General features: G+C 41.2%; 1 protein-coding gene across 2 annotated transcripts in view; it reads right to left on the reverse strand.

Moving 5' to 3' along the window:
• The window catches only part of LOC122811674 (zinc finger CCCH domain-containing protein 10-like), a 3,783,075-nt gene that overhangs the window by 1,929,154 nt on the left and 1,840,071 nt on the right, over positions 1-13,850 (reverse strand). For both annotated transcript variants that reach the window (XM_044083671.1, XM_044083670.1), the window contains one exon: positions 971-1,122. In XM_044083671.1, the coding sequence (XP_043939606.1) occupies positions 971-1,122 (152 nt within the window). The remainder of the gene's footprint in view (positions 1-970; positions 1,123-13,850) is intronic.

Below are 13,850 nucleotides of genomic sequence, written 5' to 3' on the forward strand. Positions count from 1 at the left end.
CAATCAAGGGGGTAGCCTGAAAAGCCTTCCAAGCTGAGTGCAAAAAATCCCAAACCCTTAATCACTACCAGTAATACAACTCTTGAACGTCTTTGGGGCCAATACTAACCTAAACTTCCACAGAGGACTCACTCACAACAATGTGGGATCATTAGGAACCTATTTAGTTAAGTCAGTCAACCAGAAGGACATAAATGCAGAGTTTGTCTTACTACAACTGGAAGCAGATGGTAGCACAGCAGAGAACTGCAAAGACTCTATTAAATGCTGAAGTTTGGTCAACAAACACTGCTCAGCTTCAAAGTGGAAAAAAAGAGACACGCAAAAAGAAAGGAGGGAATTGACAAACAAATTATGAGAGACAGACAGAAACAGAGTGATCTGAATTTAAAGGTTTTATTTCACTAACAGTCTACAAGCAAAATTGGTGGTAGTAGTAGTCATACCTCTCAACTGTACAGATTTTTGCAGAATGTATAGATTTTTTTCTCATATTTTTGGACCGTTTTAATGAAATTGTGATTTTCTAGCAAATCACTGGCAATTCACTCAAGATTTAAGTCAGAAAATGACAGACATTTGAGTTTCAGACTTCACACCCTTCAGAAAATTCATGTTAATGCAAAATCTATTATTCTATCTACTTTTTAAGTTTGTAAGAGCAATAGTTAAAATGTTTCCCTATTTTTGGACCTTTGCCCCCCCTTTAGTTATGGCTTTGTCAAGATTTCTTGCTCTAAGAGGTTGTGAGGTATGGTAGTAGCAATGGAGTTTGATGAAAGCTGCAGAAAGGGTGATGGGACAAACAATAAGTAAGCAAGATGAAGTCCTTTCAATTGAGAGTATGTTTCAACATTAAAATTCTGCAATGTATAAAACTGTAACACAGCTACAAGAGACTAAGGAGTACTAAATGAAACACGTTATAAAGGACACACAGCTGTCCCAGGATATACTGACACAGGCTTACCAGTTTTCCATCTCAGTCAGATTTGTATCCAATGGAGCTCCAATGCAGGCCTTCTGCTGGCGAACTTTCCATTCCGAGAGTTCTTCACAAACAAGGAGATTCAATAAAATCTCAGATTTTTGCATCAGTTCATTGAATTTAACCAGAACATTCTGTGGAATTAAAGAGAAACTATATGCATTGTACTGAAGAAGCAATGTGCAGCTGCTATACTGACATTTGACTAATGTAACAATATACAATTCAGCTGCTATGCAATAAACTTCAGTTATAACAAGAATTTTACCAGTTTGTCATAACAGAACTATCAAAACATAGAAAATTGCTTTAAAAAAGTAACTTCTATTTTTGACTGTAAATAACAATCAGCATACTGACAACTTTTTTAAAACCACCTTGCCTATCTGCTGTCAGTGTCCCAAGTCTGAAAACAGCTCATGGCACAGGTGGGGCAAGCAAAAACAAGGTTGCGAGTAGAACAAGTAAATCCATCAGTCTCTCCTCATACAGAGACTATAAAACAAGCCTTTCTCGCTTTTACCTGCAGACCATACAAAAACTTTAAGCAAAATGGCAAAGAATGTCTGAGTATTAAGTTAGGGTGGCAGATGAGATATTTAGATCTGACGTACAACATGCACATCTGCACATGCATTTAGAATTATCTTATTAAAGCTTTAACAAAAAGAAAGACTGGCATCTCTCTGTTAGCCACCACATACAAACTCCCTTACAAAAGCTAAGTATTATTTTCACTGATGGTGTTGTGATGGCAACAGGATGCAACAGGTAAATGGAATACTCCATACTGGGGGGAGAAGGAGATGACCACATGATAAAATGTCTGTGCTCCTCTCCTGGCAGCCCAAATCCATAAGAAAACTCAGGAAATGCGCAAAAGAGGAACAGTCAGGAACTTGGTGCCACATCACAGTGGTCAGAATAAACTTCGACTCTGTTGATATTGCCATGAACTAAAACATTCTTTCCTAAAGAGAAACATTATTAAGTGCGCAGCCTGATGAAGGGATGGCTCATATAAAAGAAAACTGTCTGGGCTTACACAGAGATAGACCAAAGTCCTGGAGGCAAGACCTACTTTCCTCCTTGTCTTTTAAATTGAATTAACTCTATAATGATTCTGTGGTGTGCACTAGACCTGGCGATGAATGGTTTTGAATGGTGAATAACAAAACCAGTGTAAATATACTTATTAGCATACCAATTAACTGATGTGCACATTACGTATCAGTTACCCAAATGCAACCATATATATAAACCAATTAATACCACCACAGAGAATTTAGAATTCCCACATTTAACACTACCCAGTATACTGATCTACTATATGCAAACACTCTTACTCTCTTAGAAACATACACATTTTGGAGAAACATTTATTACTCCTAATACACAAACCATTACTATGAAAATACTTAAAAGTTTGGTAAACTAAATCATCCTACAACTTAACTTAAAGGACCAACAACAAATTTGTATAGTATACATCTATCTACCCCCTATCCTCTAACCAGCATGCTTAGACTCAAGGAAAATATGCTACAACATGGCAACCCTGTCCTTTAACATTTTAGTAAATCCAATTTCAGAAAGTGACAGATACACACACATTAATAGAAAACAAACCATAACATTTGTTTTATCTAGTTTACATATATATTTTGTTTTTATCACTTTCTCACTCCAACATTACGTAACTGCCCAATTCCTGCCCTCCCTTAAACCTCACATTTTTTCCTGAACATTTTGCACATATTGCGCCCACAAATTCTATTTATTATTATGTAATTCACTCCTTCCCTTATCTAAAGACCTTGCCTCCAGTTTTTAATCTCCTTTACAGTATTCAATACTTCTGTGAAGGCTGTCAGCCCAGTTAGCTAGACTTTTGTAAATAATTCTATGCCTTTTGTGAATAATAATATGATTTGTATGCGGTTTACTATAATTTGTCGGCAGGTACACTGACGAAAATCAGAATGCCATGCACAAAATGAAAAGTGTATTGGATAGTTGAACACACTTGTGCGAATGCAGTAGTGTATTCGCTTAAGTGTGTTCGACTGTATGTACGGAGATCGTGGTACAATGGGGATTGAAAATTCATCCATATCCCCACTGTAGTGTGATCGCGGAATTGGAATATATTAGCAGCAGGGGGTGCAGGGAGGCTTGTCCCCCTGCAAAAACTTGATATGTCGTATAGGAGTTTGATTTACATCAACTCCTATATGGCTATCACATGACATTTTCGAAGACAATATCGACTCAAATGTGTCGATCATTTGAGGTGACATTGTGTACATTCGAAAAGTTTGGTTCCAGTTTAACTTTTCATTATTTCGAATGGCAAAATGTTTTGCCTTACAAATGCAAATAAACTGTATGCTATTTGCTGAGTTTCAAAAATGTAAGCAAAGAGCACATAACTGGAAAAGAGCAAAACTCTATATAAAAAAAAAACAAATAAGTTGAATTGTTTACGACTGTTCTATAAAGTTAGTTACTGCAGAGAGACAGAATGTCTGCAGCTAGAAATTCTTTCTATTGTCTGGAAACAGATAATTACAGGTTTCCAAGGTAAAAGTGTTTAACGGCTTTACGACTTCTAATTCTGAGAGATGGGTATTTTGACACAGAGGTGTTATAAGTTCCTGTTAGCCTGAGAACTACAGGCAGAGGTGACAGGAATGATGTAATCTGAGATAACCCAGTGGAAATGTTTGATAGCAATTTAAGAACTATCTCAGAGAGTGAGTCTGTGCATTTTATTTGTCTTTGGCCCTAGAAACATTCATTCAGCGCTTGCATTTGCCTGGCTCTGTAAGTAAGATTTAGGTATAGTATTTCTCTTAGAGATAGGAATATAGCAAGATTAATTTATATGTTTTCTGTACTTATGTGACACTGCCCTGCAATGTTGTTTTAAAATATTTCCTGTGATTCTGAACTCTGTTGTCACTGGGTTGAGTTATCGAGTATTGTCTTGTGATTTTAATTATTTATTATAAAATATATTTAAACCTTTTAAATGTGGCTGGTTTGTTCAGAGATATTTAAGATCTTAGAAGAGTACTTGCATATGCATTTGGTGACACTGTACAGGCCACTCCTAAATAGCCTTATTCTTGGACACAGTTACCATTTGGATAACAACATTACAATGTACAATTGGTTCCCTTTGGGAAGGGCAATATAGTAGTTGATGAGAGTGGTCGGTGGCAGCTGGTACTACCGTATAGTCTGGGCAGAAGAGGGCACAGCTAGTGAATCTGTGCCAGCCTTCCCCAGGAGTGTCTGTGTGTTTGTATATAAATCCAATCTCAAAGTATGTGTGTGTGTCAGCTACTTGGGCAGGGACACGAAGCACTGGTTGGATAGAGCGTGCTCGAGGTTTTGGCTTGACCACTCAGCTGACATCTTAACTCTCTAGCTGTGCCAGTGGGGAGTCTTATTGGGGATCTGGAGAAAGAGGGAGAAACCAGCCCCAGACTGATTGTGCTCTTAAGGGAAATTGTACTTTACTGTGTGTGCATTTGTCATCCTCCCAATACGCACGTCCCTCGTTGGTGTTAGTGGTGAGAATTGAGGCTCCTTGATTACTGGGCCAGTGCAGGGGCATCACAACTTCAATCACAGTTGGTTTAGATTTTAATTTCACTGTCTTGTAAATTTTTTTTTTTTTTTTGGACAGCCAATAGCATGAAGCTTAGTAAGGAATTACTATGTCTAGGCAATTCAGATCCTATGTCACAGCGCAAAAAAAGAAGTTATGTACTCACCATAACATTTCATCTGAGTAGTACTACTTAATTTGTCTTCAACCTGTGGGTACCGGATCCATATCGGATCCGAGCTGGCAATTTCGCTAGCATCTGCTCTGAGCTCCAAGCTTCTCCCCTTACCCATAATACACTTGCACTACCTTCCAACCTCCAGATCGAGTTTGCTGACACTTATACTGGGAACCCAACCTGAAAAAACACCTTACGCACCTAAACCTTCAGCCAAACAGGCTGTCCATATGGTAAGGCCAGGGGGAAGGAGGGAGGGATGGTTGAAGACAAATGAAGTAGAACTACTCAGATGGAATATTATGGTGAGTACATAACTTCTTTATCTGAAGTAGTTTACTTCATTTGATCTTCAACCTGTGGGACAGAGTCCCCAGCTACTAAACTCCTGGGTGGCCCTCATGGAAGGATATTCCGGAGCACCACGGAACCAAAGGATGCTCTCCTTCTAGAAATCAAATCCAATTTATAGTGGGAAATAAAGATATAAGATGAGGACCAAGTAGCTGCAAAACAAATATAATCTAATGAGACTCTCAACCAAAAGGCCGCAGAAGTAGATATTGACCTAGTCGAATGAGCTTTCACCTGTCCTGGAGGAGACAAACCTTTATCCTTATAGACCTGAAGGATGAATAAGGAGATCCACCTAGCGATGGTGACCTTGGAGATAGGTTTACCCAAAAAGGGAAGGGTTTAGAGAAGGAACAAACAATTTATCAGATTTACAAAAGATTCTAGTCCTGTGTAAACAGAATCGTAATGGTCTATGAACATCCAACAAGTGGAGTTTGTATTCCACTCTGTTAGCACAATTTGGAAAGAAAACAGGTAAATTAATGGTCTGATTGATGTTACCTTGTGATGCTACTTTGGGAAGAAAGGAAGGAATGGTACGAAGGGAAACCCTGTCCTTATGGAAAATCATGTATGGAGCTTTAATAGACAACGCTTGCAGTTCTGAAACCCTCTTAGCAGAGGTGATAGCCAGTAGAAACACTGTTTTCCAAGACAAAAACTTAAGATCCGTGGTTACTGCAGGTTCAAATGGCGGAGCGACCAAAGCTTGAAGAACCATAGTAAGGTCCCATGGGGGAATAGGATCTTTGACCGGAAGGTGTAATAGGAAAGTACCTTCAATAAAAGCTTTACACAGTCTGGAAGAGGCTAGAGAAGCAGAATTCTCACCAATTTGAAAATAGAGATTGCAGCTAGTTGAACTCTGATAGTAGAAGAGCTAGCTCCTCGTTGAAAAATGTTTGCTAAGAAATCGAGAATAGCTGAAACAGGAGCCGTGAAAGGGTCTAAACTCCTTTGAGAAGCCCAAAAGGAAAAACATTTCCATTTGCTACAATAAACCTTCCTGATGGAAGACTTATGAGCTGCCACCAGAATAGACCTGACTGAAGAGGATAATCCAGGAGTCCTAGCAATTAGGGGAACTGCAGCAGCCAAGCCGTGAGCTCCAAACTGTCCAGGCTCGGATGAGGAACCCCCAAAGGGTGTGAAATGAGATCCTGAATGGGATCCAAGATCCAAGGTGGAGCCAGATGAGACCAAAGGAAGGGAAACCATACCTGGCGAGGCCAAAATGGGGCAATGAGGATCACTTTGCTCCCCAGTCGAAAGCTTTCTGTAGAAAGCTCGGAATAAGGGGTACTTGAGGATAAGCACACAGAAGACCGGGAGGCCAAGCATGGACTAGAGCGTCTCTGGGGGACTCCCCCAGCTGGGGGTTCAGAGCGAAGAACTCGCTGCACTTCACATTGGAAGGAAATGTGAAGAGATCGCAGTAAGGCTGACCCTACTCCAGAAAGATCTGCTCTGCTACTGAAGGATTCAGAGGCCACTTGTAAGGCATCAGCATAGTTTGACTTAACCTGTCCACTAGGATGTTGGACCATCCCAAAAAGTGCATTGCTGTCAGAAAGCGACTGGTGGAGACCGCCCATTCCCACACTCTATTAGCCTCGTGACAAAGGGGGTAAGATCTGGTCCCTCCCTGTTTATTGACATACCAGACCACTGACATATTGTCTGACTGAGTATAAAAAAACGACAACTCACGGAGAGTAAATATTCCGGTACCCACCACAATCCAAATAACAGCAGCAACAATTCCACAGGGTACTGGAATAACACAAGACTAAGTGACTCAAGAGACATCCGCCATAGGCAAAAAGATTTATTCCATAAACGAACAGGCAAGCGCTTTCACCCATATAAAACAGCTGAAACAACATCCATTTATACCAAAAACAGCAGGAAATCTACAATCAATTAATCCTTAAAGACACATTCAGATAATTAAAACCACTCTACAGATTATATAACAGCAAGCTTCCATAACATATAAACAAATAAACTGAAAAATGCTTGTATCTACTGCTATGTTAACTTGATTGTAACCTGCCAAACACTTTTTGTATTTGTAACCTTATACATTTTGTTATAATGTATCTGTCTTTGGAGCTTTTCTCCCCGGGCCTCTACTGAAAATGGACATATATCCAGTTAGACTAGCCCGGTCAACAAATGTAAAATAAAATAAATAAATAAAATAAATACAGTTATATAAAAATAAATTTTTCTAACCATCAGCATATCTCAAATAAGAATAAAAAATAAAAAAATAAAAACAAAATATAAAATAAAAAAACTTTCAAGTCCTTAATCCCCTGGATTTCAGACTGGGCCTAAGGGGAACCTTGTCATTGAGCCCAAGATGTTGATCGGCCCTAAGCCTAATAATCCATCTAGTCTCTCGGGTTTCAGTTACATTCCTAATATCACCCCCCCCCCATGGGCTGGGATAGATGACCTCCTTAACCATAAACTTAAACCAATGGCTCTCATCAGTGTCCAAGACATGCCTGGAAAGTGCGTTCACTGTTGACCTGATCCTCATCTGATACAGATGTTCATGTATCCTATCCCTAAGTTTCATATCTGTCTTACCCCTATAAAACTTATGAAAGGAGATGCAGTATGCAAGATATACTCCATGTTCTGTCATACAATTAGCAATCACTCGAAATTGGAACCCATAGTTAGTCAATGGATGTACAAAGACACCATCTGTATCTATATAGTCGCAAAAATTACATCGGTTGCAAGGAAACGTACCCACATCTCCAAGATCAGCAACCCCGTGGCTAACCCTGGGAGAGCACAAAAGCCTTCTCAAATTGAGCTTGTTCTTGTACACAAACTGTGGAACTTCACCAACAATCTCCTTAATGTCTGGGTCCACTACAAGGGTCCCCCAATGTTTTCAAATAACATCCTTAATGGATCCTACATCCTCAGTATAAAATATAGGGACCCTAACAACTCCCGACCTAACTGAAAGACCTGACTCACCTGGTAGTCATAAGAATAGTTAACTTGATCAAAGAAACATAAAAGATCATCCTGGCTACCTCTTCAAACAAAAAACAAATAATCTACAAAACGCCTATAAAAAAGGACGTGATCCAAAAAACCATCCAATTGGAACAAAATGTCCCTTTCCCAAGCTGCCAAGAAGACAGTGTCTATATTAGAACACCGGACTTTCAAAATCTCGAGTGTTCTAATATCGAACCATATTAATTGAAAATTTAAAACAATGAACATACAGAACAGCAAATTTTTTCCTAGGGAAAAAATGTGCTGTTCCGAAACACACACAACACAAGCACACCAAATAAACAGCAATCCACACACATACACAAACTCTTTCACCTAACCCTACACTAAAACTATACATACACCACTAACTATCCACTTACCTTAACCCAAACCTTAAGGTCCGTCACTATCGCACACTTACCTAACCCGCACCCTAACCCTAACTCACCTACCATGCCCTAACCATCACGTCTACACAATCGCACACTTACCTGAACCCGACCTGTAACTGTCCACCACAGCGCTGAAAATACCGAAGCAACAGAAACGGACAACCGAGTTTTCTGTTTCTTCGATATTTTCAACATTTGCTGAAAACGGGTCGATATTAGAACACTCAAAATGTTGAAAGTTCGGTGTTCTAATATAGACCCTGAAGAGATTGGCATAGCTATTGGAACGAAGTGCCCATAGCTATGCCATCTCTCTGTAAATAGCACTGTGTGCCAAAACTAAAAAAGTTATTCTCCAAGAATACCTGTAAAAAAGGCATAGTAAATCAACAGAAGACCTACTATAATCTGTGTTCAGTATTAAATATTCTTGGATCTTCTCAATCCCTTCCCTATTGGGAATTATGGTGAAAAGTGACTGTACATCCATCATAACTTATATATACTCTAAATCTGAGGAAACTGTCTTCATGGATGCATATAAATCCAACAAAAACTGCTTAGTGTCCCTTAGAATAAATGTATTTGCATCGACTACTGGTCTCAATAATTTCTCGATGTACAAAGAAAAAGGTTCAGTGGACCACACCTATACCCAAAACAATGGGCCTCATGGGTGGATACATCACATCCTTGTGGATCTTGGGCAGGCCCTGAATGATGGGAATAACAGGGACCACCCATGAGGCCCATTGTTTCGGGTAGGGGGTGGTCCACTGAGCCTTCTCATTTGTACATACAGAAATTATTGAGACCAGTAGTCCATGCAAATAAATTTATTCTAAGGGACACTAAGGAGTTTTTGTTGGATTTGTATGCATCCATGAAGACAGTTTTCTCAGATTTAGAGTATATATTGGTTATGATGGATGTTCAGTCACTTTTCACAATAATTCCCAAAAGGGAAGGGGTTGAGAAGATCCAAGACTATTTAACAATGAACAAAGATTATAATAGGTCTTCTATTGATTTACTATGCCTTTTTTTAGAGGTAGTCTTGGAGAATAACTTTTTTAGTTTTGGCATACAGTGCTATTTACAGCGAGATGGCGTAGCTATGGGTACTTCATGTGCCAATAGCTATGCCAATCTCTTCATGGCAGCTTGGGAAAGGGACATTTTGTTCCAACTGGATGTTTTTTTTGGATCACGTCATTTTTTATAGGCGTTTTGTAGATGATTTGTTTTTTTGTTTGGAGAGGTAGCCAGGATGATCTTTTACGTTTCTTTGATCAAGTTAATAATTCTTATGACTACCTGAAGTTTAGTTTTGAGGCTTCTTCCCATAGGATTTCATTCCTGGATGTCTATGTTGAGACGTTGGACAATGGTTTATTGAACACAGGTGTTTACAGGAAGCCCTGCCATTGTAGTGCCCCCTTACATAGACATAGCATGCATTCAGGATATGTGTTTGCCAACGTAGTTAGGGGTCAGGCCATGAGGGTGTCACGTTATAACCCTTCAGAAACTGGCTTTAGGAATGAGTTGGATGATTTAAGACAGAGGTTAGGTGCCAGAGCCTATGATGAAAGGGAGATTGAGGGTGAGATGGTTGGCCTTGTTGATCTTAGAAGGGATGTAGCAGCACTGTACTTCTCTGATGTTGTAGGGAATGGGGGGGGGGTCTATATTAGACCAGCGAATGCTTAAAAAAGCGAACTCTGATTGATCGAACTTATGTGAGCGAATGTTTAAAATATTGAAGCAACAGAAACCAGAATTTTTTCCTAGGGAAAGAATTCAGTTGTCCGTTTCTGTTGCTTCAGTATTTTCAGTGCTGTGGTGGAAAGTTACAGGTCGGATTTAGGTAAGTGTGCGATTGTGTGGATGTGAGTGTTAGAGCGGGTTAGGTGAGTTAGGGTTAGGGCGCAGGTTAGATATGTGTGCGATTGTGTGGACGTTAGGGCGGGTTAGGTGAGTTAGGGTTAGGGAGTGGGTGAGGTGAGTGTGCGACAGTGACGGACCTTAGGGTTAGGGTTAATGTAAGTGGATAGTTAGTGGTGTGTGTGTAGGGTTAGGTGTCAGATTTTAGGTGTATGTGTGTGGATTGCTGTTTGGTGTGCTTGTGTTGTGTGTATGTGTTTTGGACAGTTCGAGATTGTAAGCTTTTGCTTACATAAGTTCAATCAATCAGCATTCGCTTTTTTAATCGTTCGCTGATCTAATATAGACCCGGGAATGGTGATTCAGGTCCTTCAGCTAGGTCTGGAGTTGTTAGGGTCCCTATATTTTATACTGAGGATGTAGAATCCATTAAGGATGTTATTAGAAAACATTGGGGGATCCTTGTAGTGGACCCAGACATTAAGGAGACTGTGGGTGAAGCTCCACAGTTTGTGTACAAGAACAAGCCCAATTTGAGAAGGCTTTTGTGCTATCCCAGGGTTAGCCATGGGGTTGCTGATCTTAGAGATGTGGGTACGTTTCCTTGCAACCAATGTAATTTTTGTGACTATATAGATACAGATGGTGTCTTTGTACATCCATTGATGAACTATAGGTTCAGATTTCGAGTGGTTGCTAATTGTATGACAGAACATGTGGTATATCTCGCATATTGTGTCTCCTGTCATGTTTTATTGGGTAAGATGGATTGGAGACTTAGGGATAGGATACATGAACATCTGTATCAGAGGAGGATCAGGTCAACTGGGAATGCACTTTCCAAGCATGTCTTGGACACTGATGAGAGCCATTGGTTTAAGTTCATGGTTATGAAGGTCATCTATCCCAGCCCACCGGGGGGGGGGGGGTGATATTAGGAATGTAAATGAAACAGAGAAGCTAGATGGATTATTAGGCTTAGGGCCAATCAGCAACCTGGGCTCAATGACAAGATTCCCCTTAGGCCCACTCTGAAATCCAGGGGATTAAGGACTTGAAAGTTTATTTTAGATTTTGTTTTTATTTTTTTATTTATTTATTTTTATTTTTCCTTTTTTATTCTTATTTGAGACCTGCTGATAGTTAGAAAATTTTATTTTTATATATATATATTTTATATAAATATATTTGTTTATATGTTATGGAAGCTCGCTATTATATAATCTCTTTGTAGAATGGTTTTAATTATCTGAATGTGTCTTAATTGATTGTAGATTTCCCGCTGTTTTTGGTATAAATGGATGTTGTTTCAGCTTAATATGGGCTGATGAAGCCCTACTGGATGAAAACACTTGCCTGTTCGTTTATGGAATAAACCTTATTTTGCCTATGGTGCATGTCTATTGGGTCACTTAGCCTTGTGCTATTCCGGTACCTTGTGGAATTGTTGATATTGTCTGATTGAATTACAATGCTTGCCAGAGGAAGAAAGGCATGAAGGGCCTGCAACGCTAAAAGGACCGCCCTCATCACCAGAAGGTTTATATGCAAAATGGTCTCTATAGGGGACCACAGGCCTTGGACTCTCCTGCCCGAACAATGCCCCCCCCCACCAAGTTGCGAGGCAGCCATGGTCACTGTGGCTTGGACAGGGGCTGGAACAAAAGATTGTCTCTTCAGAATTTCCGGAGAATGCATCCACCAAAGAAGGGACGACCTGCAGACTCGACTGAGGTGTATTGGATGTGACAACGGAAGATCCAACAGGGACCACTGCACTGCTAGAGTCCACTGTAGTACTCGCATGTGTAACCGGGCGCATGGAAGAAGCATTATGGTCGCTGCCATAGAACCTAGGGCCCTCAAAACCGGTTCTGCCGAGGGAATGTGAGAACGGTAGATGAGGGAAACATGCATCCTTTGGTTTCGAACTCGAACTCTCTGTGGTCAGGAAGATTTTTGACTGTAGTGTGTCAATCCGTGCCCCTATGTAGTCTATCACCTGGACAGTATTCAGAAGAGATTTGGATGCGATGGTTGTAATCCCTAAGTGGAATGCAAGTGTTAGGAAATAATCCCTGGTTTGGCAAAGTAGACGCTTGGTGGGAGCAATAAGGAGCCAATCATCCAGGTAAGGGTAGGCCTGAATCCCCTGAAGTCTCAGGTGAGCCGCTACTACTGCCATCACTTTGGTAAACACCCTGGGGGCTGTGGTGAGACCAAAGGATAGAGCTCAAAATTGGCAATGATTGACTCCTAGCCGGAAGTGGAGGAACCTCCTGGAGCTTCTGTGCATCTTTAGGTGAGAGTAGGCATCCTGGAGGTCTAACAAGCACATCCAGTTGCTCTCTTGCAGGTATGGCATGATGGACTGTAAGGTGACCATCTGGAACTTTTCTTTGGCAACTAACAGGTTCAGGGTAGACAGGTCCAGAATGGGCCTTAAGCACCCCGTTTTCTTTGGCACCAAAAAGTACCTGGAGTAGATGCCCGATCTGGACTGAGCTGGGGGAACAGGTTTGATGGCTCATTTCTCTAGCAGCTTGGAAATTTCCAGTGCTGCCGCCTCCCTTTGCATGGGTGGTACATCCAGGAGGTGTCGGAGAGATTTGGGAGGAACCACAAATGGGACTGAGTATCCTCTGGATATAATCTGAAGCACCCAGTGATCTGATGTTACGGACTCTCATGCCACTAGGTATAATGACAATCAACCCCCGACTGCCTCAAGAGTAGAGCAGTCAGGCAAGCCCTCAGGGATGCTTTGCGGGCCTGTCCGAGAATGGTTCTCGAGACCCAAAATTCCTTGGACCCCCTCTGCCTCTGGGCCGGCATCTATCCTGTCCCCCTCTGCCTCTAGGGGAAGAAGAGCCCAGTGTGTCCCGGGAATACCGAGACTTCTGGAACCACACCTTCTTTTGCCTCGCTGATTCCAGGAAAAGGATATTGAGGATTTGAGAAGCGTATTCTGACAGCAGACAGTGTCTTCCAGTCTTTCTTACTCTGGACCAAAGTGTCTCTGATGGTCTTACCAAAAAGGGTAGAACCGTCATAAGGGGCATTTGTAAAAGACGCCTTGAGAGGCTCCGAGAACTGACAATCTGAGCCAGGCATTATGCCTCATGGACACGCCGGACCCAGCTGCCCTAGCCACTCCTTCAGTAGCATGTGAGAGGAGTCGCATGGATGTGTTGGAAACCGCTGTCAAAGTGGGCATCCTCCCGGAGAATGTGTCTCTGTCCTCCTGTAACATGGACTTGGGGGGAGACTCAGCCATTTCCTTTACCAGGTTGCGCTGTAGTCTAGTAACGTGGCCCAGGTAGTTCAGCACCCTGATGAAAAGTTCGCGGACGCATAAACCCGCTTCCCTAAGCGGTCCACCATCCTAGACTC

Source organism: Protopterus annectens, chromosome 9.part0 (genome assembly GCF_019279795.1).
Source record: "Protopterus annectens isolate FY-2018-M chromosome 9.part0, PAN1.0, whole genome shotgun sequence".
Classification (NCBI taxonomy): Eukaryota; Metazoa; Chordata; order Ceratodontiformes; family Protopteridae; genus Protopterus; species Protopterus annectens.